Genomic DNA, 23,856 nt, shown 5'->3' with positions numbered 1-23,856 from the left:
GGGGCGAGTACAGCCCCCAGGGGAGGGGACATAAGCAAAGGCAAATGGGAACAGCCTGGGAGGAGGGAGGGGGCCACAGAAACAGGTGAGAGGGTCTTGCGGAGCCAGTCTGGGCCCACCGCAGCAGCCGTGGATCTCGAGGGTTGAGGGGCCCTGGGCCCTGGGCCCTGACCTGCTTCCTTCTTTTCCCTTCAGGAGATGTTCCCTGGGACCTGGAGAGCCCTCCCGTGTGCCTCACAGTGGGGCCAGGGCCCATCCGCACCCTGCTGAGCCTTGAGGACGCCGTGTGGGCCAGCTGTGGGCCTCGGGTCACTGTCCTGGATGCCACCAGCTTGCAGACTCAGGTACTGGCCTTTCCTCATGGCTCGTGGCCCCTACTCATGGGGCCGTCAGCTGAGCACACCCTCGCTGACCCTCCTTACCTTCCACAGTGCTCTCAGGTCCTGACTGTGTCTCAGGAATCAGTCAGAGTTTGTCAGGGAGCAGGGGCCACCCACGATCCCTGCTGGGCCCTACCTTCTGCCCCCACGCGCATCCCCAGGGCTGCGGTGAGGGGAAGGGGCCTGACTACACTGGGCTGTGATCTGCATTCTGAGTGTGTCTGTTGCTGCCAGTGACGGTGCCTGCCCTCGCACTGGTGCCCGGGACCCAGCTGTGCTGAGGGGACAGCTGTTGTAGACACGGCCATCCTGGAGGCTGGAGGCAAAATGGGAACTGAGAGGTGTTTCTGGAAGGATCTTCCAAGGAAGGGTCCTTTGGACCTGGGAACCACAGGCCTGAGGGAGCAGAGAAGTTGGCTGTGGATTGTTGGGGAGGGGTTGTGGGCAGCACAGCCTAAGGATCTGGGGAAATCCAGGCCCCATGTGGCCCCTGCCAGGACCATAAGACTTTCTGGAGGGGGTGGAAGTGGGAGGCACCTCAAAGTCATAGTCCCTATCCCTGTCCCGGCTGTGCCCACCTTGGGTCCACTGGGCATCCCTCCCTCGAGTGTGGTTTGCCAGTAGCTGCTTCAGATGAGACCCTGGCTTTGCCCCTGCCAAGCTGTCAGCCCTCGGACAAGGCACCAAGCCTTTCTGGGCCTCAGTCACTTCATCTATAAAATGGGATAATAGTGCAGAGCTTCCTGAAGGAGTGAGTGGGAATGTTTATGTTTCACACAGTGCCTCACACAAAGTAAGTGTTCGATGAACACTAGTTATCGTTGTAATTATTTGCCTCACTTAGGTCCTTGCTGCCATATTGTGGTTTATTTGGAAAATCAAGCTACTTCCTTAGAGTCCGCATCGGTGGGCGTGTGTCTGTATTGCACTGTGGGTCTGCCGTCCTCTCCCTTCACTGGCAGGAATGCTTCCTCCTGCCCACAGCCGTCCTAGGAGTGGGAGACAGATAGACAGAGGGAAGCACAGGGGCCTGGGCCAGGCCCTGCTGCCCTCTCATCGGATTCTGCCCCTCACCAGCCACAGCGCTGTCCTGCCCGGGCCCGCGCCTCAGCTCTGGCCCTGCCGTCCCTGGAACCGAGTGGCCACCAGGCTCCAGCCCGAGGCTGCGCTGATTTAAGATTAGTTCGGGATCAATATTGCCTTTCACCTGCTTTGCACACCGCAGAGGGTGTCGGAAGGCGCTGGGTGGGGGCAGGCAGGGGGAGGAAGGGGCAGTGAGGGCGCCTTCGCGGTGGGGCCGGAGGGAGCACGCGCCTGGTCTGCAGCCAGGGAAATTGCAAAGTTTGTGCGCAGCTCGCGGTCAGTCCACGCGCTCCTTGGGCACAGTAACGAGGTGATGGCCATGCATATTTAATAAAGCCACGCTCGCTGCTGCTTGCAACCGAGAGCAAGCCTCCCGCCCTGGTGCCCCGGCTCTGCAAACGGCTTGGTCTGGCTGCCGCTAATGACCCCCGATCTGCGTGGCTGCTCCCCGTTTGTCTCGTCTTGGTGCCTCACGGGGCCGGCCAGGCCTGGAAGAGGGGGCTGGAGGGGGGCTGCTGTCTGGGCTGCTGAGGCCTCGCATGTGTGCCTAGGGCTCAGCACCTGCAGGAAAGGGCCCTCTTGATCTTCGCAGCAGAATGCCTCACTTCAGAGGGAGGGCATCGCTTCTTAGCCGATCCTCCCCCAGGCTCCAGAAAACCCCCTCTGGGGATTTGGGCTGCTGACGGCTCAGGGCCTGAGCTTGTTGATTCAGGGTGTGGCTGGTGAGGCTCTGGCCCAAATTCCAAGACACAGGAGCTTAATCTAGGGAGTGTGTGAACTCTAAGGAGTCCCCCCTGGTTTCTTACCCTATTTAACAGCCTCGGCCGCTGCCTCCACTGGGATCAAGGCTCTGGATGATAAAAATAACCAGCACATATTGAGTACTTAATGTGGCCCAGGTATGGGTTTCAGTACTTTGCATGAATTAACTCACTGAATCCTCAAACCACTCTCTGGGATGAGTACTCTTATTATTCCCACTTTACATATGAGGAAACACAGAGGCACAGAGAGGTTAAGTGACTTGTCCAAGGCCACACAGCTGGAGGGAGGCCGAGCTGGGATCTGAGTACAGGCACCCCACACCCGAGTCTGCGCTTAACCTGTGTGCTGGCCACCCTGGTAGGCCAAAGGCTCAGTCCCCTTTGGGTGGCATTGTCCCCTGCATTTCTGACCTGTCACACATGAACTCTTGGGAACTCATTTGTTTACTCACCTGCTTTTTCCACCAACACGCCTTCCGGGCCTAGGATTGCACCCTGTTCATATCTTTTCCCCAATGTCTTTCTAGCTCATGTAGCTCACATGGCTGGTGCACTGGTAAAGGGCGGTGGAGGGCAGACTAGTGGTGTCCTGCTTTCCAGGCCCTCACGGAGGGTACGGATGGATGGACACGAATAAGACCCAGTCTCAGCTCCTCAGGAGCTCAGAGTCCCGTGTGGAACGGTCAGTATGAGGAGGCCTATTGGGAACCCAGGGGAGGTGTCAGACCCAGCTGGAGGAGGGACAGGAGCAGGGGAGGTTCTCGGAGGGTGGGATCCCTGAGGAGGCTGGGCACTGAGGGGTGAAGGAAGAGAGGAGGCAGGGAGGATGGTCTGGGCAGAGAAAGCCCCATGAGCCAAGCCCAGGCCAGAGACAACCGGTGTGTGTGGGACTCGGGGTGGTGTGGATGGCTCCCCAGGAGAGAGGCCTCCAAGGCACGGCCGCCCTGGGCTGTCTCCATTAGGCCCGCTTGGCCCCCGCTGGCTGCCCCTGACCCGTTGAGCCCGTTTCCCGTGGAGCAGTGCCTGCAGCCTGTCTCTGGGTTTGACGCTTGCCCACCAACTGCTTGTTCAGCGCCTTGATCCCAGTGGAGGCAGCAGCGAGGCTGTTAAATAGTAATGTAGCTCGCCGGGGCCTGTGTCAACACCGCAGCCTCCGTGTTCATTATCTAGATCAGCGGCCACCTTCAAAGTCTAATCCAGTCGTCTGGAGTTCATTTTAACCGATCGCCAGAGGGGAAAACCAGCTGTGGGATGATTGTTGCATCTTAATTTAAAAAAAACTTATTGGGGCCAGGCTGAGAGGAGGCCTGTGGTGTGTGGGATGTGATTTGCCGAGCGGGGGTGGTCTGGGCACCGGGCAAGGCATGTTCTCTGGCACAGCGTGGGCTGGGGTCTCCGTCACCCCTGCTCATAAGGGTGGCAGCGGCAACAGGGATGGGTGGTGGAGATGGGGCTGGGCTGTGAGTGTGCTTTCTGTGACCGGAGCCTCATGTGGCTGCAAAGAGATCAGCTGGGCCCATTCTGTAGATGGGGAAGTGGACAAGAAGGCAGGCCTTTCGACCTGGAGTGGGTGGCCTCTGCCCCCCAGCCATGCTGACCCCCCTGTTGGTTTCTGAAAATATCAGGCTCCTTCCTACCACCAGGCCCTTGCCTCTGCTGTTCCCCCTGCCTGTAATACCATTCCCACAGCTTCCCTTGGGCAGCAGGTCTCAGCTCAGCTGCCACCCCTCAGGGGGACCTGCCCTGATGGCTCTATCAGAGTCTCCTCTGCACCAGTCAGTCTTGACACAGTTCCTGCGTTTAATGTCATCAGAGCATTGACCGTGGTCTGAAGTCACCCCCTTGACCATGGTGCATTGACACCTGCTGGGCTGTAAGCAGAAGTAAACAGGGCCTGGTCTGTCTTGTTTGCTGGCGTGTCCCAGGGCTGGGCCCAGCACCACCTCTTGCTGGTGTTGGTGGGAGAACATGAGGACACCCTCCCTCTGTGGGGCTGGTGGGGTGTGCTGTGGCTCTGGGCCCGTTCTCTCTGGGTGGAAGTTTGGAAATCTGGGCGGGAGGAGGCTCAGGGTGCCTGGTCAGTTGGAGAAGTGTCCCGGGAGGAATAGTGCCTTCGAGGAAGCAGAGTGGAGAGGTCACACTGGAGACGGTGGGAAGGAATGTGCTAAAGGGCTAGCCAGAGGGTCCTGTGCCCGGGAGGAGTGGGTCCTGCTCAAGGGCATTCACTACCACAGGGCAGTGATTCGGGCAGGTGGGACATATGTGGTGGGACAGATGTGTCACACAGAGGTCCCTCCACCCCCTTTCCCCAGAGTCTCCTTGTTGCTCTTGGCCCGGCCTAGAAAGTGCCAGGACACAGGGGCAAGTTGTGCCTGTGCTTGGGTACCAGGCCTGGCTCCCCGAGCCCGCAGGGCTGTTGTGAGGGATAATTGGGATAACCTTCTCCCACAAGACCCCAGCTCCCCCACCCTCAAGAAGCCTGTCTAGACCCTTCTCCTCCACATGCCCTGGGTCACACCCCTTGGACTTGCTGCCACAGGACTGTCGGTTCCCTTCACAACACTGGTCACACCTGCACCTTGATGTTTTGGGGACGATTATCAGATTAACCAGACTGACGCTTGAAAATCAGGCTGACACATAGTAGGTGCTCAGTGAGGGGCAGTGAAGGACAGGGTTTTTACCTTAGGGAAATGGGCTCTGTCTGTGGTGGGTCTGCTGGGTGTGGAAGGGAGGTGTGGGCGGAGCAGTTGACTGAAGACTTGGTTTTAACCAGATCCCAGGCTGGTGGGACACATGCCTCCCATTGGCTCCTGAGCCTCTGATACAGGCATTGACGCCTTTTGTCACTAAGCACAGCAGATGAGAAACTTCTCCGGATTCCCGGATACCAGTGGCCCTCAGGCTTCCCCCAGCCCATCCCCACACACACACCTTCCCTACCCTTAATTTCCACATTTAGCGCCCAAACTTAGTTTGCATGTATTAGCTGTTGTAAATCTATCATAACAGTGTGATGCAGCATGAATAATGCATCGCTGGGCTGTATTAGTTTTCTGTCTCCCATCTTATTTATGACATGAAATGGGTGGGAATTTGCAAAAGCGAAATCCAGGCGCAGGGCTTCTTGGGTAATGGTATGCAAATTGACGTGAGGGCGGAGAGAGATCCGCCAAGTCCTCCTGGGCAGGCCCCGCCTTCGTGCCACCTGAGCCTTCAGGTCCGTGTCACATCACTCCATGGAGTCATCCCAGTTCAGCAGTTTTGCCTTAAATTGTGTGTGTGCGCGTGTGCATTGCTGTCATCTTGTCCTTTTTTTTTCAAATTGCAAGTTGGCAGGTGAAACTTGAGAAATCGATTTTTCTAAAGGTTGTGGAGACTTCCCTGGAGGCTCTGACAGTAACAAGTTCCAGGAGGGTGAGCGGTTTCCAACAGCGTGAAGAATTGAGGTTAGATGTTCAGAAGAACTTCCTTTTGGGACACTTGTGAGCGACAGGGTGTGGGGATCCTGGGGTCCCCCTTCCTAGAGGAGCATCGAGGGCTCAGGACCGTGGTTTCCAACTCTGCTCCAGAGTCTGGGGTGTCTCAGGGCATGTCTTGTGGGGCTGGGGATGGCTAAGCGCAGGGCTCCAGGCCTCTTCTTCTCATCTGGAAGAGCTCAGATCTTTCTTGTATCCAATATTAGGTTCCCCCACATCCTGGTCCTGGAAGATTTACATTGATGAAAGGATTTCATGGTTGGAAAAAAAAGTGGTTTGAAGTTGTTGGCTCAGGAACATGTCCTGTAAAGCCACAGAAGAGGAAAGGGAGACGGTAGGGGGAAGGCAGATGAGAGGGGACATTGTGGAGAGAATGGGTGTGGTGGGGGTGGGGGCTGGAGGTGAGTCAGGGACAGATGATAGCAGCAGGTGGCAGTCCTCCTTCTGGGCCCCTGCCCACCCCCAGCGTCTCTGGCTGTCCTTCCCTCCCTGTAGCTCTTCCATGTCCCCCACCCTTCTGGTCACTGTCCCTTCTGAGTGCTGCTGCAGGGGTCCAAGAGGACAGGTACTGAAGGAGCAGCTGCCCAGCTCCCTGGAACTTGACAGGGCCACAGACAGACCCACTGGGTGCCGGGCCCTGTGCTGGGCTTTGATACAGTGGAGGCTGAGATTGGGAGCTAGGGCCTCAGTTTCCCCATCTGTAAAACAGGATAATTACAGAACTTACCCCAGGACTATGCCTGATGTATGCAGAGTAAGTGTCAGCAGCAGTTTTGTGGTGATTACAGGACTTGGTCACGGTCACCGGGAACACCCAGCAGGTGGTGGAGCCAGGACCTCAGGGTGTTTCTGACCCCCATGCCCCGGCTGAGGCCTGCGGTCCATTGCGCCCGGTAGATGTGTGTGCTCCTGCATCCTCCCACAGGATTGCACATTATTTGTGAACAGGGACAGTGTCTCCTTCCCCGTATTTTCCTGTGGCGCAAGTGCAGGCTTTGAGCTAACTTCTCTGTTGCTGTCCCTCTCCCTCTCCCTCTCCACGCCCTCCTGGCTGCCTCCCTCCTGCACCAGCTCTTCCCTTCTGCCTGAGCTCCGAGCCACCCAGGGCCTCCAGCTACCCCAGCCCCCTCACTCCCTGGCCTTTGCACGGCCACTGTGCTCTGATGACCAGAGGCAAAGGGCCCAGGCAGGGTCTACAGGTGCAACTCGGTCTGCCCCTTTGAGCTGGGGAGCAAATAGAGAGCAGAGCAGCCATAGGCCGATACCTGGAATGATGTTCTGAAGCCTGGCTGCTGGGGATCTTTCCAGACCAAAGCTCCCATCTCACTTGACCCTGCTTTAGAACTGTCCAGCTGCCTCTTTCCCAGCTCTTCCATCCCTTGGCTCTTCCAGCCCCGGCCCGGGTGGGCCATGACCAGCACTTTGGTCCCTGTACTGGGCCCTGGGCTTCAGCAGTCCCTGTCCTCATGGACCTGCCCCTCTGGGGTGGGTGTGGTGAGAGGGGTCATGGGGTTGGCAGAGACCACCCCCAGCCCCCGTGAGTTAACTCTTATTGAAACTCTCATCTGAGAGGCTGTTCCAAGCTCTTGGCAAGTAGCAACTCTGTAATCTTTACAACAGCCCTCTGCGGTAGTTATCTTATTTCCCCATTTTAAAGTTGAGGAAACTGAGGCAGGAAGTGGTGGAGGTGGGACTGGACCCTGACAGTCTGGCTCTGAGCCCATGGCCTCACTGCCTCTCCCAAGCAGGAAACAGATGACAAGATCATCTCAGGCGGCAGTGAGCGTCATGCAGAGGGTGAGCCAGGCACACTGAGCCCAGCTTGCTCTGTCCAGGATGGTCCACTCCTGCTCTGAGCCTCGCTTCCTCGCCTGATCAGAGACTCAGGGGTCCCACCTCCCGTGGGGGTTGCAGGACCTTGAGGTGAGCTGAGCTGTGTGACTGCAACTTGGGCACGCACAGGTGCCAGAGATGCACATTCCTGTCTCTACTGCTTGGCCTCCATGGGGTCTCTGCGGTGGTTGGGTCAGGGGTGGGCACTAGGCAGACCCCCGGCTCAGCCCAGGCACCTACTTATACAGGGCAAGGCTGGAGTGGCTGCCAGGCAAGATTATGCAAAGGTGCTTGGTGGCCCCAGTAGTTGCCAGCCCAGCCTCCCCCCTAAGGTGTCCATGGAGAGAGGGACTGCTACACTAGCTTGTATAATTGAAGAGATCAAAAAGAAATTAAATAGTACTAATGAGAATATCAGTAGCGCATGTTCTGCGACGCTTTCATTTTCTGCTTCCTCCTGAACAGCCAGATGCGCCCGAGGACTTTAGTTTGGTTTGTTTTTAAAGGCAAAATGTCTGTGCAGCCGCAGCGGGACAGCCCCCCTGCTGGGGTGCTTTCTGTGCCTTGGCCTGGGCTGTGGTTGGGGTGGCAGGGGTCACCCCCAACCTCTGTGCCTACCCTCTTATGTGCTTTGTGACAGGTGGGCTTTAGTGCAGGAAAGTTTAACTTTTGGGTGCTGGTTGGCCATCTTTCTAGGAAAATGCACCAGAGACACCAGACTTTGCATAGTCAATTCCAAAATGGCTTGTTGAAAGTTTGGGGTTGGCTCTCAGTCTTGGAGCTGACTGGGAAGTCCATTCCTCCGTCCCTTCTAGGTTTCCGTGGTGGCCCTGAGCTAGGAAAGCCTAGCGTCTGATGAAGTCTCTTGTTAGTCAGGAATGACCTCACCCCCATTTTACAGATGAGTAAACCGAGACCCAGAGATGTTAACTGTGCTGGTGAGAGGTGGAGGTGTATGCCTCTGCCAGAAATGTGCCTCGACGGGCAGCTCTGCTTCGGGTACACGGCCCCTTGGCCTTGACCGGGTCAGATTCTGAAGGCAGAGTATTTAGCATTGGATGGGGTGCACATGAAGATGTTTGCGCATGGCTCGGAGGTTGGGTGTGGGTTTTGGGGTCCCAGTAGGGTGACCAACCATTCTGGTATGTCCAGGATGAGGGGCTGGGCGTCCTGTGCTATGACTGGGGCCTCCCTGGGCAAATGGGGATGAGCCGGTCACCCTGCTGGAATACTGGCTTCTCCCCGTTTCCTAAGCACTGTGACTGTGCGATCCTCATGTCGCCTCTCAGTTTGTTCCCTCAGCTGTGAAATGTTGATAATTATAAGACAGATAAAGAAAAGGAAGGGAGTTGTTGTGCTAATTGTCTTTAAAAGATGGGCTGTGCCTGCCCGGTGAGCAGCTGGAGCGTGACCTCTGGTTGATGGAATGACCCCACACTGCTGATTTCTGGAAGCTTCGGTGTCCTGCCTATTACATGAGGATGGACTGATGGTGCTGGGGCGTTAGGTGGAGGTGGAGTTGTTGAGGTGTTGGCAAGTGTTGTGTGGCTGATTTCTGTGCCCATGATGTGCCTCCCAGGCCAGCTGGTGGTGGTGCCTGAGCGGGGAGTGGGAGGCAAGAGCCCCTCACACCACACCTCCCGCCGGGGGGGGGGGGCACTGAGCTTGGGGTCTGCAGGTCAGGCCCATACCTAGCTCCTCCCCTGCCCAGAGGGTAACCCGGCTCATCCTGTCCTCTTTCTGGGCACAGTCTTCTTTCATAAGGGTCTGTGAGGATGGACTACTGCAGCCTGGGAAAGGCCTGGCACACAGTAGGTGCCCAGCAAGCAGTAACTGCTGGCCTTCTGCCTTCGCCTCGGCAGCTCCCGTCCCGGCCCCCGAAAGCCCCAGCGTTCCTTCCCGGCTCCTTGGCATCATCTTAGCTCTATTGACTTTGAATTCTGAGCTGCTTACCTGGGAATTTATAGAAACCAAGCACAGAAATGTCACCTGGAGGCACATAAATATTATACGACTGGAGGTTGGGCTGTGTCAGCACTATTTGGGGCAGTACCACTCACCCGAAGCCCTCCGTGCAGATGCCAGCGGAGGGGCTGCCGCGAGGCTGTGGCGACAGGGCCAGGAGCAGGTGCAGGACACCTGGTTTCTCCCCAGCCCCCGGCCGGCTCCTGACTGCAGCCCCTGTGCACAGAGCACCCGCGGTGCGCAGCCCTGTCCCTGGAGCCTCCCAGCACCACTGACAGATGAGAGAGGAGATCCAGCGACCTGGCCGGAGAAGAGCAGGGAGCTGGGAGGCAGACCCAGGCCCTCCCCTCTGCTGCCAGCAGTATTGTTTTTTTAAAAATAACTTTGCCTCCCCCCGCAATCTTTTATTTAAAAATACATAAAACTACAGGAAAGTTGAAAGAATAGGACAATAAACACACATATATTCTTCACCTAGTAAACCAGCTGTTAACATTTTGCCATAATTCCTGCCCCCTGTATTACGCATACACCCCCCTGCCCATTTTTTTGGATAAACCATTTAAAAGCCAGTTGTGGACATCATCACCCTCACATCCAAATCCTTCAGCATGGTTCTCCTACCTAACTTCAGTAGCATTTATCACACCCCAAAATTTAACATCAATGTACTGTCCATATGCACACTTTCCCAGTGGTCCCCAAGGTATCCTTCCCAGCTTCTCCCCAGCCCCACCCAGGATCCAGCTGGGACCCCACATTGCATTTGGTTGTCATGTCTCTTTAGTCTCCCTTTGATCTAGAATAATCCCTCTGCTTGTGTATGTGTGTGTGTTTGTGTATCCATGATGTGGACTTTTTTGAGACATTCAAGCCTGTGTCTTCTTTTAAAAGCCCCACAATCTGGAATTACCCAGTTGTTTCCTCCTGATGAGATTTGAGTGTTTGGCCAAGATTCTTGGCCAGATGTGACTTCTCGTCGCATCACCCGAGGAGGCCGAGCACAGAGGCTCGACCTACCCTTGATCACTGGGTTAAGGCGGGTCCGCCAGGTCTCTCCGTCATAAAGGTACCAGACTCCCTTTGTAATGACTAGGTCACCTGCAGGTGATTCCTGGAGAATTTCTGAATATCCTGTCCCTTAGCCAACTCCCCCCCCCGCTCCCTTTAACTACCACTACACATCCATAGGACCTTTTTAAAGCCCCCAACCCTGGGCCCCCAAGACCGGCCAGGGATTAGAGGAGGCAGCTGGAGGTGAGAAATGAGAAGCCGTGACCTGGGTTGGGGTGCCGGGTGGGCAGCATTTCACCTGTTGAGGTAACAGCCTCCCCTGGCAGTTTCTGAGGTCCTTTCAGGGCAATCGAATACCGCGTTTGGAAAACAAAATAAGCTGTGTGGCTTGTCAGCACCGAGCCCAGTGGGCATCGAGGGCTGGGCCTCGCCGCCACCTGCCCCCACTGGGGATGCTGTGCTCAGCTCCCTCAGCCCCCCTCGGACACCCACGATGCCGGCGTGTCCCTGCTCCTGCCCTGTGTGTCCAGGAGGCCCAGCCAGGACTCCCAAGACCTGACTCCTGGGAGCAGGCTCCTGGCATGGGGAGGGGGCCTGGGGAGCCCAGAGAGAGCCGAGGAACGAGGGGCTGGGCTGCTGCCCTTCCCCCAGCCCCCTTACCTCTGGGCTTGGCGGGTTCGCGCAGGTCTTGTGCAAAGCCCTCTGGGCCTGGAGACAGACTTGATGCCTCTGGAGGAACGAGCCTGGATTTCCACCGCTGACTTTTCTTTTAATTAGATCCCGACAGCCCCGCGCAGGCTGGCTGGCTGCGGATTCAGCGCAGCTTTCTGTCCCAGGCCTCGCGGCTCAGTGTAGTTCGGCTTCTCTGGAGGCGGGAAATGCTCGCTTTTCTGCGGAGCCGGGCAGGAGCCTCGCTGCACACATGTGAGGACATGTCGCCTTCCCGATGGTGCGTGTGTTTGCGTGTTCGTGTACAAGCATGTGCGAGCCGCCTTCGCGAAAGTCTGGACAGAGCACATCGGGCCCCCCTTCCACCCTGTTCCCCATCCGCTCGTCCAGCTGTTTGCCGGAGGTGGCCCTGCGGGAGGTGAGGTTGGGCCTCAGTGTCCCCTCTGTGACCGGGGTGCACGGTTCCTCCTCTCCAGCAAGGCCCTTGGGAGCGCCCTGTTTGAACCGGGTGTCCTGCCTGTGTGGGGGCCTAAAGGGAAGTTGTCTGCAGTGCAGGCTGGCTCCGGAGGTGACCATCGTCCTGACCCCTCCCAGGGTGTCCCTGAAGGGTGAGCCTCTCAAGGAAAGAGAGCTGTGTGGGGCTGGGTGGGAAAGGTGGAGCCACTAAGCAGAAAAAACAACTCCGATTCAGACAGCGGCATGGTGATGACCAGAGGGGAAGGGGGTGGGGGGAGGCAGGAGAGGGGAAGGGGGGGACAAGTGGTGATGGAAGGAGACTTGACTTGGGGTGGTGAACACACAATGCAATATACAGGTGATGTGTTATAGAATTGTGCACTTGAAACCTACATAATTTTATTAACCAATGTCACCCCAATAAATTCAATAAAGAAGTTGAAAAAAAAAGGAAAAGAGACCTAGAGGCCAGTGTTGCCAGGGCTGTGGGCAGCATATTTGGGGTGAAAGGCCAGAGAAATGGAAATTCACCCCCCCAACACTGCACGGACTGGGCCTGGCTTTGTGGAGGTTGTTAGGAGTTCAGCCTCCCCCCAAATTCCAGAAGCTCCCTAGCTGAGCCTCCAGCACCTGGGCCTTCATGGGTGGGGGTGGGGTGCTGAGGAAAGAGGGACAGAGACTCCCCCCAGGAGCCCCTAGTATGAGCCCTCAGTCTGAGGGAGGAAATAGCTCCCTGCCCTCTGAGTGTGCTCAGCCTGATGTAAGAGCCCTTCCTTGCCCCTGGGGAGCCCCCACTTTGATGGAGACATGTGTCCCTGCTGTTGGTGAACTTCCTGTCTGAGAGGGAGCTATAGCTGCCGCTCTCGGGGTCCCCCAGTGAGGGGCGAGCGGTAGAACCCTGCCCCGAGATCAGGACATCTTTCCGCCTCTTCCCGCCCCTCCTCTGGGGATCCTTGGCTTTCCTGTTCCCCCAGGCCTCGTGCCCCTCTCCCCACTCCTCCGCTGGGCCGCAGAGCTCAGCCATTTAGGGACTAGTTTAGCAAAAGCAATTTTGTTGGCCGTCTCAAAGTCATGCCCTTCTGGGTCCTACATTCGGATCAGGAATGAGATCAGGAATGAGCTTAGAGTTGATTGGCTTGGCTCCCCTGTGGAGGACCCCCCATCCCCCACCAGCTTCTTTATCTCTATGGGAAACCTCTTGGTGAGCTGAGTCGGGATGGAGTTGGGGTTGAGGCCCTGGCCAGAATGACTCTGCAGGACAACAAATCGAGTCAAGTTACTTCCACCTCCTGTTCACCAAACTCAGGAGAGGCCCAGAATTCCAGCCTCCTGCCACGCACAGCCGATGATCTGAGCTCCTTTCAAAGGTGAACCTGATCATGTCGCTCACCAGCTCGGCCTCCCCCAGCACTTAATACAAGCAAACTCTTCACTGTGGATTCGAAGGTGGCCTGGTGTGGTCTGGCCCCTGCCCACCTCTCCCACCTGTGTCTTACCACCGCGCTCCCCACCTGGACCACCTTTCTACTTATCAAACACGGCAAGCTCATTCCTGCCCCAGGGCCTTTGCACCTGCTGTGCCCTCTGCCTGGAATGCTCTCCCCCTCCCCCACCCTATTATCCCAGGGCTGATTCCTTCACATTTTTTATGTCTCTGCTTAAATGCTACCTCCTAGAGAGATCTGCCCTGGCCACCCAATCTTAATGGTTCCCAGCATTTTTTCTGTGCAGTGGTTATCCTTATTTGGGGTAATCTTTATCTGTTTATTTGTTTCAGTGGTTGTGCACTGGGAACACACACTTCCTAAGAGTGAACTCCTTTAGTTTTCTCTTTCATCATTACCTTTCCAGCACCTAGACCCATGCCAGGCACACAGTAGGAGCTCAAGAACATCTGCCGAATGAACGAGACCATCTTAGGAACTGGGCCTGTGCCGAGCTCCCCCTCACTCAGGTCCCTGTAATCCTCATGACAACTTCTGCTTACAAATGGGAAACCGAGGCCCAGGCCCGCGAAGTTACTGAGGAAATGAGATTTAATCACAGGTCTGATATCAAATACGTGTTCTGTCCAACGTCTTCCTGCAGTGTCGGGTCTCTGTCCTCTGTGTTATAGATGAAATGGAAAGGGGGACCCTCCCCAGGTGCTGCCCCTGAGCTAGTCCTCAGTGTCCAGGTTTCTCCTCCCCTGCACACCTTCCTCCCCAAGTTTTTTTTTTTGTTTTTTACTTCCTGCTGTACCATTCACATTTTCCTGTGCTCTGCACAGCCTCTGTCTGTAAACAGTTTGGAATGGATGTGGAACAGCCCACCGAGTGGATGTCAGAGCGTCCCGATGGCTAGGCACTTAGGTTGCCTCCAGTCTGCTGTGCTGGGGAGTAACAACTGAATGTCGTAGATGGAGCTCGAGAGTTTATACAATCACTCGGATCAGGTTTTACTGTGTGCTGGTGCCTGTGCTGAGCACTGAAGGTCCTGAGGCTCAATGTCTGTTGTTGGAGATCGTAGTCCAGGGTGGGAGGCGCTGAGGAGAGCCTTAGGGTGACATGGGTGTCACTGGGCTGGACATGGAGGATGGCGTGCAGAAGGAAGTCCGGTGCAAGAGTGGCTGGGGGTGCCTCATGGAAGAGGGACATCACCCTGAAGGGGAGTCTTCAGATGCCGACAAGCTGATTCCAGGAGGGCCGTGGGTGATGCACACAGCACATAGGTCATCGTGAGGGCGGAGGTGCGGCCGTGTGGTTCGTCCTGAGCATCCTTCGGGCACAGGCTTTGGTTGGCCTGGAGCATAGGGAGCCTGCTAGGAAAGAGCCGAGGCAGAGGTGGGCCGAATGCCAAGCTAAAGAACTTGGACTTTGTTCTGCAGTGGATGGGAACACTGGCTGTTTGTCCTCTCTCTTTAAAAAGAGTGTTTGTTTTTTTTAAAGATCAAAATTATATATACCCTATTTAAAAAATCTAATAGCATAGAATGGTTCATCCCCAGCCCCTCTTCCTGGGAGAAAATACTTTTCACCTGTTTCTGTTTTTAATTCATGTTGCACTTTCTTCATGACTCTAACTTGTCTGCCCTGCTGGTTCCTGACTTACCAACTTTGGACATTCTGTGTTGCCCCCTGCTGTCAAAGATGCGGAATTGGCTCACAGCTTCCACCTCCCTTCCCAATAGTTGTGTAGGTACCTCTTCCCATTGACTTTCACTTCTTCCTTTCATGTCATGGCTGCATGCTAGAGCCGGGTCCTCTCAACTCCCAGGAGCCGAGTGCGTGAATTTCTCCCTGCTCCTTGTTTAGTGATGTCATGTGGGTAGCTTGACATTGGCCCTTTTGGAAGTATTTACACCATGGGAATTGGTAGACATGACACACCAGGATGCCCCTACCTGTTAAACAATTACCAACATGCCACTGCTGGGCTTCTGGGGTTTCTTACCAGACTCAAGTGGTTCAGACAGAGGCCCGAGTAGCTTGGCCCCCAGGTATTTGGCTGGCAGGCCCAGCCCTGCACCAACACCCCCCACTCTGTCTGCAGCAAAGCTTTGAGGCGCACCAGGATGAGGCTGTGAGTGTGACACACATGGTGAAAGCGGGCAGTGGCGTCTGGATGGCCTTCTCCTCCGGTTCCTCCATCCGCCTCTTCCACACAGAGACGCTGGAGCACCTGCAGGAGATCAACATCGCCACCAGGACCACCTTCCTCTTGCCAGGTGAGGCTGCTGTGGGGGCGCTGTTCTGGCTGTCCTGGGCCGGTGGAGGGAGGGAGCTGACATTCATGGAGCACTTTCTGAGGCCAGGAGGAGATGTATCCTGTCCAGCCCATCACATTAACCCTTGTGGTAGCCTTGGGTCAGCCTTGAAAACTGGGCCCCCAAGGGGGAAAGTGGCAGTTAGAATTCGAACCCAGACCTATCATCAAGTGCCCCCCCTCACCCACAGCACAGTGGCTCAGGCTCGCAGGAAGTGAGGCTACAAGCTCAACAGATTGTCCCAAGTCAGGCAACTGCTAAAAAGCCACTCTGGGTGGGTACCCAGGCCTGTTTACACCCGCTGCTCCTCAGGTTGACAAAAACCCCAATTCTCCCTTAAGTCACCTTCAGACTGAGTTGAAGGGAGAGAGAGAAGGCCGAGCGAGGGGCTCTTTTCTGAGAGGTTTTTCTAAGAAAGTCAGCTGTCTCTTTTAGTTCACTGGCCGGGTTTGGAGGTGGGGGGAGGTCCAAGGGCTCGGGCAGCATCCCCGTGGGGCCTGTGCTTCCTCCTGCGTAGCTGTTTGTGAGACCAGGTGGAGAGGATTAAGGCCGGAGCTCCCCTAATCCCTGCCTCGTACCTGTCTGAGGCCTTGATGGAGTTGGCTCCAGGTGTGCCCCTTACATCTGCTGCCCCCGCCCCCGCCCCGGCCCCAACCCCACCCCTGCAGGCCGTGCTGGGGAGCCAGGGTGGACACCTGCTCGGGGCCCATGCCTACCCCGCCGGCCTTAGAGCAGCCTACAGAGCCAGCAGCAGCTTGCCTTGCCTCCCTGCTTGGCCCAGCTTCCACCAGGCAGACTGACCTGTGGCTGGTCTGGGAGGCCGAAGAAGCTCTGTCTGGTGCAAGCACTGCAGGCTGGGCTGGTTTTAGCAGCTGGGACAGCTGGAGAGCCCTGGGGCCAGGGACAGAGAGCGGGCATGGCAGGCTGGGGCCTGGAGCTAATTGTTACCAGGACTCGGCAGATGGGCTGTGGCATACGCTAGGAGCAGCTGTGTGCTGAGCCGGAGGCTGACCTCTGTGTCTTATGAGGCTGGGCCAAGGGCAGGCACCCTGGCCAGCACTTCGGGGGCTGTGCGGGCCTCTCTTACCCCAGAGGCCTGGTCCCAAACTCCAGAGAGGGCGCCTGGAAATCACCCTGACTCCTTCTTCCTCCCGGATAGTCGCGACTGTCCTTGAGTCTGGACTTGTGGCTACAGGGTCTAGTGGTTACTCACAAGATCAACAACAAATAGCAATAGTATATAATAACTACCACCCTGCCATGAGCCCTACTATGAGCAAGGTCCCAGGCGCTTCACCTACAGGACCTCACTTCATCTTAACCCCATGCGGTGGGGGCTGTCCCCACCTTACAGAGGTAGAAACCGAGGTTTATTCAGTGGGTCAGGGGGCTAGTCTGTGGTCAGGGGGCTAGTCTGTGATCATAAAAGGTCAGACTCACTCCAGAGCCCCACTGTGTGTAATGGAGGAAGGGATGACTTCAGGGTGGGCCAGAGTCCTGGCTCCCCACTGTTGGGCCTCAGGCAGGTCTCTGTCTCCAGGACCCTCTGGTCCCTCTATTACTGGAGGTGGTTCCTGACTCAGGGTAAATGCCATCAGGCATGGGAAGACACCTTGCCCAGGTCTGCGGTGGGTCCACCACTGGAAGAAATACCCCCTAACGTGTTCCCCGAGGTGTAGGAGGGCCTTGTGGCACCTGTGTTATGGATCTTTTTCTTTTGCAGCTTTAGTTTTATTGTATTTCATCGGATTTAGCGATTATACAAAGTCAATCGGTTTACCTATGATAGATGTGTCTCTGTATCACAAAAATATTTCCCCATTCATGCTGATGGCTAAATTATTTCAAGTTAGTGGGATTAGGAGAAAAACGCATAATCTATGGGCCTCTCTGATCTTCAGTCCCATCTGTGGGAGGGGAAGAGAGGGGGAGAGAATCACACTGCCGATAGGGCCAGAGCCGGGACGCGAGTGGCAGCTCTCACAGGCTTCCTGCCAAGTGTCCCCCTCCCTGGGCGTGTTTCCCCATCTGCACAGTGACCATGCTGTGCAGGGCGGAGCAGAGCCTGGGGTCAGGCAGCCCTGCTGGGATCCTGGCTCTGCCGCCTCCCAGCCCCGGGACTGGGAGCGAGTGGGGAACCTCTCTGATCCTTGGTCCCTGCCTCTCAGGGAGGTGTGGGCCTGAGACGGTGCGGTCCCCAGCTTGAGTAAGTCTCAGTCCCCAATGGTGCCGGTCACTGTCATCATCTTCGTCACATCTTCTTGGCCATCCCCACGCCTCATCACACTGGCCCCTGTGGGACATGCATCTCCTGAGGGGCTCCCTTGGTCACCCCCCACCCTTCGAGTCTGTGCCCTTCCCACCACAACAGCTACATCAGAGCAGACAGGAGCCACCCCTGCACTTGCAGGACCTCTTTGGGGCTGGGCCCTGGGCACTTCTGGGGTGGAGGCCGAGGTTCCTGGGCGCAGGGCTTCCTGAAGGTCCCCATGGGTTACTGCCCTGGGCTTTTGTCCCCGGCCTGACCGTTCCTAAGCAGCAGCAGCAGGGAGCCCAGGGCCTGGCAGGCCGGGGCCCCCAGACCCGCGGGGAGCTGGGCCGGTGCCAGCCTCAGGCAGAGGGCAGCTTCAAACCCACCCACCTTGTGCCCCAGCCAAAGGACAACAGAGCAGAACTTCCCATTCTTTATTAGAAATAGTTTAAAAAGCCTTTTCAGTATCTTTCTTCCCCTGCATCAGCAAATGAAATAATTGCATAATTAGTAATAAATTTGTTCCTCCTTTAAGCGTGGATTTCTTTAAGGGGGCGTTAAAAATTTATCACGCTTCCTCCCCCCCGACCCCCGCCTTCCACCCGTGCACCCGACTGGTATTAATGCATTTTTGAACCTAAACTCCCTCCTCTTAACGAGACAGGTCATTAATAAAATGTTCTCCGAGAGCCCGAGCTTTTTAAAGTTGTATATCTCCAGATAGATGGCTTGGGCGAGCTGAATACTGCTGCATTAAGTCTCTGTGATAAAATATTTATCCACCATTAGGATTTTTTTCCTCTCGAACTGTTTGTGAAGTGCCTTGCTCTTTTCCTCCAGGCGAACCGGGAGGAGGAAAGGCCCCGGAACGAGGCCTGACGATGAAGTCATTTCTCAATTCTGCATCTCTTTCCGCTTCTCGCCGCCTTCCTTCCACTCCCCGGGTTTCGGTGGTGGGGCCGGGGGCCGGGGTTGGGGAGGCTGTGAGGATGTGGGGGCGTCAGGAAATGGTCTCCTTCTGGTCTGCAGGCCCCTGGGGCCCTGGGAAAGGTGACGCACTGGAGATGAAAAACTTGCCGCTGTTTTCCTCTCTTGGCTTTATTGTTTTTGCGGGTTTATGGCTCTGGTGGAGCAGGTCTTAAGACATTAGAGTCTAGGTCCTTTTAATAATTACAGCTGTTATCCTAATAGCCTCCATTTATTGATTGTATACTAGGGCTAAGAGCTGTGCTCAACCGTGTGTATATATTATGTCTTTATATACTGTATATATACATGCATATTTCTAATAATCATAAAATTGAGCAAGGTGGGTTTATAATATTCATTGATCAATGAAAGTGACTTGTTAATTCATACAGTTAGTGACATCAACACCGTGCCCTCTTTTACTTGTCTTCATTCATTCATTCGTTCATTTATTCACCCATTTACTCACAGGGTACTAGGGAATCGACTTAGAGGGCACCGGTAAGCCTCTGCCCTCACGAAGCTTACGTTTGGGTTGACAAACAGTAAATAAGCAAAGGAGATAGTTATAGACCTTGGCCAGGGCCAGGAGGGCAGACAGCTGGTGACAAGAGGGGGCCTCTTGCTCTGACTTCCCCAGGGGCCGGGAGCACTGCTGTGGGACTGGAGGTGTCCTTGTCGTTGGAGCTGGCACTCTGTGGATTGACGCAGGTGTGGGGCAGAGTCCCAGCTCCACCGACCCGCAGACACCGTTTGTGAAATAGTCCCTGTCGTCAAGTGATGAACTGGCTTTTTTTCAGTGTGGTTTGCATTTCCACATTGAATCAATACTACGAATGTGCCTCTTTGAGTTTGCATCATATAGCCAGGCTCATATATCTCCCTGCCTGCCGACAGCTCCATTTGGCTGTGTAATGTGCATCTCAAACAACACATCCGATAGGTAGAGAGCTTCGACTTCCACCCCGAGCCCGCTCCTCCCCCACCTCAGCCGATGGCACTGCCGCGGACCTGGCTGCTGGAGACGAAACCCTCGGAGTGTCCTCGATTCCCCTCCTTTTCTCTCCTCCCAATATGGCCCATCAACAGCTCTGTCGTTCTGCTTCAAAACAGATCTCAAACCTGTTGGCTTCTTGTTTTCTTCCTGTCACCACTGTGCCTCGGTCACCGCTGTCTCGGCCCCCTTCCCCCCACCATATCCTCCGTTGCACTGCTAAAACGCTCCCCTAAAGTCAGGTCTGTCACTCACCTGCTTGGACCTTCTGGTAGGTTCTCATCATGCTCCGAATGAGCAGTCACAGTCCTTACCCTGACCCACCCACTCTCCTGACCTCCCTCTGGTCGTCTCGAGTTGGCCCCCTTCCCTGAGCTGCACTGGCTTCAGTGTGTTCCACTGACCCGCTAAGCTCATTCTTGTCACAGGGCCTTTGCATGTGCTGTCTCCCGGGGAGGCAGGTGTTAGCCTGCTCCCAGCCTCTCCCTCTCCCCCATTCTCAGTGACTGGAACTGATAGCAATGGAAGAGCAACGATAACGGCAGACAGCACTTGCCTGTGCCCACCACGGGCCCAGCGCTGGCTCAAGTGATTCTCATTCATTGACTCGTTTCATCCTCAGGACAAGGCTATGAAATGTCATCATTGTCTGCCCTTGCAAGTGAGGAAACCACGGCATGGAGAGGGTTAGGGACTGGCCCTGGGTCATGTTGCCAGGAGGTGGCAGAGCTGGGGTTTGAACCCAGCACCTGGCCCTGGAGCCCTGCTCTCAGCCACTGTGCTGTGAGGCCACTGTTCTTCCTCCCTGTAAAGAGCAGTGGGACCCTCCCTGCCACCGCTTTTTGCTAAAATGAAGAGAAAGCACCCAGCGGATAGCCAATAAGAGCTAATCTGGGCCGACATCAGAAACAAGCTAGTTGCTGGCCCTGAACTGTCCATTTCACTCTCAGGCCCAGGGACCACAGTGTGCGCTGTGCCCTCCCTAGAGGAGGGCCCACGTGAGCAAAATGTCCAGCCCACTGGAAGTTTAGGGGCTGCGCCAGTTTGCCAGTTGCCCTGCTCCTTCGTATCTACCCTGCCCCTCCCCATGCACCCCTTTCCGCACCAACATCTTCTTCACCCTCACACTGCATCTTTCCAGGCCTCCCTGGCTTCACTGTCCAGGCAGCTGGTTGTGACCCTGGTGTGGGCTGCCCTGAGCCTGCCTTTTGGGCCAGAGGACCCAGCCACTGCATTCCGGGAGCTCACATGGGCCAGCGCCGTGCTCTGTGGCATTACCTCATTGCATCCTTGCAGCAACCCCAAGTTACACGGGCGGAAACTGAGGCTGGCTGAGGGGAGCGCTCAGCTCGGGTATCCAGGGGCCAGACCCCAGCCAGGTCCGCCTTCCAAGCCCCAGCTCTTAACCACGCCCCATCCAGCTTCTTGCTTGTCTCACCGGAGGAGCCCAGACTGTACCCTTTCCTCAGTTTGAGGTGGCTCCCAGAACCCACCCCTGCCCCCCAAGGAGGGTGCACCGCTGCTCATGCTGGCCCCTCTCTCTGCAGGCCAGAAGCATCTGTGCGTCACCAGCCTCCTGATCTGCCAGGGTCTGCTCTGGGTGGGCACTGACCAGGGTGTCATTGTCCTGCTGCCGGTGCCTCGGCTAGAAGGCATCCCCAAGATCACAGGTGAGTTCGGGGAGCCAGTCTTGTCAGGCAGGGCCCAGGAATTAGCTGCAGATGGCGGGGCGTGGGAGGATGGTGAGTCATGCCCAGATGTGTGTGTGCGTGTGGAGGGGTCTATTCTCCAACTTTCTGTCAGTGTAGGCAGCACTGGGGCACAATGCAATTAAATCGTCTCAGCCCCACAGTCTCCCGTCTTCTTTGAGTCTCAATTTCCCAGCCTGGCAAATGGGCATAGTAGTGCATATCGGCCAGATGTCTTGAGGGCTGGCTGAGACACGTGACTGATGGCAGAGGCTCTGCTGGGCCCCTCCTGATCCCTCCCCACAGCAGCTTCAAAATGTCTAGGCTCCAGAGATAGAAATAACCGAGGGCTCCTGGGGATGAAGGCCGTGTACAAATGTGTGTGCGTGGATTAGAGGAAGGTCTGCCCCGACGTGTGGCACCAGGGCCCAGGAGAATAGGGTGGGTCAGGGAGGACCCCAGAGCCCTGGGTCTCTCTCTGCCTCCTCCTGGAGGGTGATGACAGAGTGGCCGGAGAGCAGGGGTGAGTGGGAGGGAGGAGCCCTGAGGGTAGGCCAGCCCTGGCTGCATCTCGAGCTCTCTGCTAAAGAAGACTTTCTTCCTAAATTCTGAGATTTCCTGTTTTCACCATATAGGTCATGTTGTTCATCCCAGGCTAGGTCCTGGGGTTGCAGAGACCCTGCCCCCAAGGTGTGGCAGTCTGGTAGGGGGGGCTGTAGTCCAGGGTGGCAGGTGCTAGGATGGTGGGTGGCCCGGGGACTGTGGGCACAGAAACAGGATGATCAGCTCTCTGTGGGTGGATTCCAGAAGGATGTGCTGTGGAAGAGCTTGAGCTGGCCTTCCAAGGATGAGTTATGGAATCAGGGGGGTGAGAAAGGCTCTCTAGGTGGAGGCAGTGGCTTGGGCAGAGGCACTGAGCTGTGAGGGTGGCTCAGGCAGGGAGCTGCAGATGCTTTTACACTGAAGATCCCCCAGTGGTTTCTAAGATCACTCCTGTCCTCCTGCTTCACCCCCAAAGAAAGTAGCCCTAGAGAGTGGGAGAGCCCTACTAGTCCAGACCCATGGCCCTCTGGCAAGGTTCCAACATAGACTGGCAGTTACAAAAAACAAACAAAAACCCCACAACCAGAAAGTTCTACCAGAGACATATGTCTGTGCCTCGCTTAAAGCTCTGGACCTTTGAGCCCCTTCTCTCTGCCCCATTTCTGCAGGGAAAGGCATGGTCTCCCTCAACGGCCACTGCGGGCCTGTGACCTTCCTGGCCGTGGCTACCAGCATCTTGGCCCTCGACATCCTGCGGAGTGACCAGGAAGAGGCCGAGGGCCCAAGAGCTGAGGAGGACAAGCCCGACGGGCAGGCCCCCGAGCCAGCACCTGTGCCCTCCAGCCACGGGGCCCGAGAGCTGACCCGCAAGAAGGGCATTCTCCTGCAGTACCGCCTGCGCTCCACCGCCCACCTCCCGGGCCCGGTGCTCTCGGTGCGGGAGCCCGTGCCCGCCGACGGCTCAGCCCTGGAGCACAGCGAGGAGGACGGCTCCATCTACGAGATGGCCGATGACCCCGACGTCTGGGTGCGCAGCCGGCCCTGTGCCCGCGACGCCCATCGCAAGGAGATCTGCTCTGTGGCCATCATCTCCGGCGGGCAGGGCTACCGGAACTTCGGCAGTGCCTTGGGTGCTGGCGGGAGGCCGCCCTCGTGCGGGGAGATGGACAGTACCCTCCTCATTTGGCAGGTGCCCTTGTTGACACTATAGCCCCCACCCAGGGTGCACAGCTGCAGCCATGCCCCACCGTCGGCCTGCCGCGGGCCCTTCGGTCATCCAGGGTCCCCCGGGCAGTGCGGGCGGAATCGCCTTCCAGGGACCGGCGCAGGGCCACGCGGACGGACGGGTCTGGGTCTCTAGTACCTGCCCCAGGCAGACTGGCCTGATCTATAGTAACTATCTTTGCAGAGCAGAGGAAAACCCCTTCCTTTTAAAAAACAAAACAAAATTTAGAGTGTGTGGGGGAGGGTTTGGGCTTGTGGAGAGGGAAGACCCCTCTGGAGGAAATGGCCATTTTTAAAAACAAAACACAAAACCTCACAACTGCTTGGCAAGCCCAGCGCCTCCTGTCCGGGCCGAGCGGGGCCCAGAGGCGGCCACGCGCCCCTCCTGGAAGGGCGTGTGTGTGTGCGTGTATGAGAGCATGTGGGCTGCTGTGTGAATATATATAAATACGTATATATGGTGTATATCATCTGTGTATAAATAAAATCTGTACATATTGGAGCTCTGGGAGATGCTGGAATAAAAGGCAAGAGTAACGCCAGTACTTGGATTGAAGGGTTTTCTTTTTGAGATGTAACAGGGGAAGAAACAGAGAGCAGCTGTCACTGGATAGGGATTGTCCTGGAGCAGGAGGGACACTGCCCTCAGCAGGAGTGTCCGAAGCCAGGCACCAGGGAGACCTGCCACAAGCACAGGCCCTAGAAGTGTGCCTTTCGGTGTGGTTGCCACTGGTCACCAATGGCTATTTGATTTTTTAAAATTAATTAATGAAAACTGACTTAAATGGAAAATGCAGTT

The 23,856-nt window shown here is 56.2% G+C and overlaps 1 protein-coding gene across 4 annotated transcripts in view; it reads left to right on the top strand.

Moving 5' to 3' along the window:
• Positions 1-23,607, top strand: part of ARHGEF10L (Rho guanine nucleotide exchange factor 10 like) — a gene marked incomplete at its 5' end in the record, with an annotated part of 124,249 nt that extends 100,642 nt beyond the window's left edge. For all 4 annotated transcript variants that reach the window (XM_081143659.1, XM_081143658.1, XM_081143657.1 and 1 more), the window contains 4 exons: positions 196-344; positions 15,175-15,349; positions 21,150-21,272; positions 22,502-23,607. In XM_081143659.1, coding sequence (XP_080999785.1) covers positions 196-344; positions 15,175-15,349; positions 21,150-21,272; positions 22,502-23,043 — 989 coding nt within the window. In that variant the 3' untranslated portion in view covers positions 23,044-23,607. The remainder of the gene's footprint in view (positions 1-195; positions 345-15,174; positions 15,350-21,149; positions 21,273-22,501) is intronic.
• Between the last annotated feature and the right edge of the window lie 249 nt (positions 23,608-23,856).

Source organism: Miniopterus schreibersii, assembly GCF_964146895.1.
Source record: "Miniopterus schreibersii genome assembly, chromosome: 8".
In the NCBI taxonomy this organism is placed as follows: Eukaryota; Metazoa; Chordata; class Mammalia; order Chiroptera; family Miniopteridae; genus Miniopterus; species Miniopterus schreibersii.
This window is presented reverse-complemented; position numbering and strand designations above follow the sequence as displayed.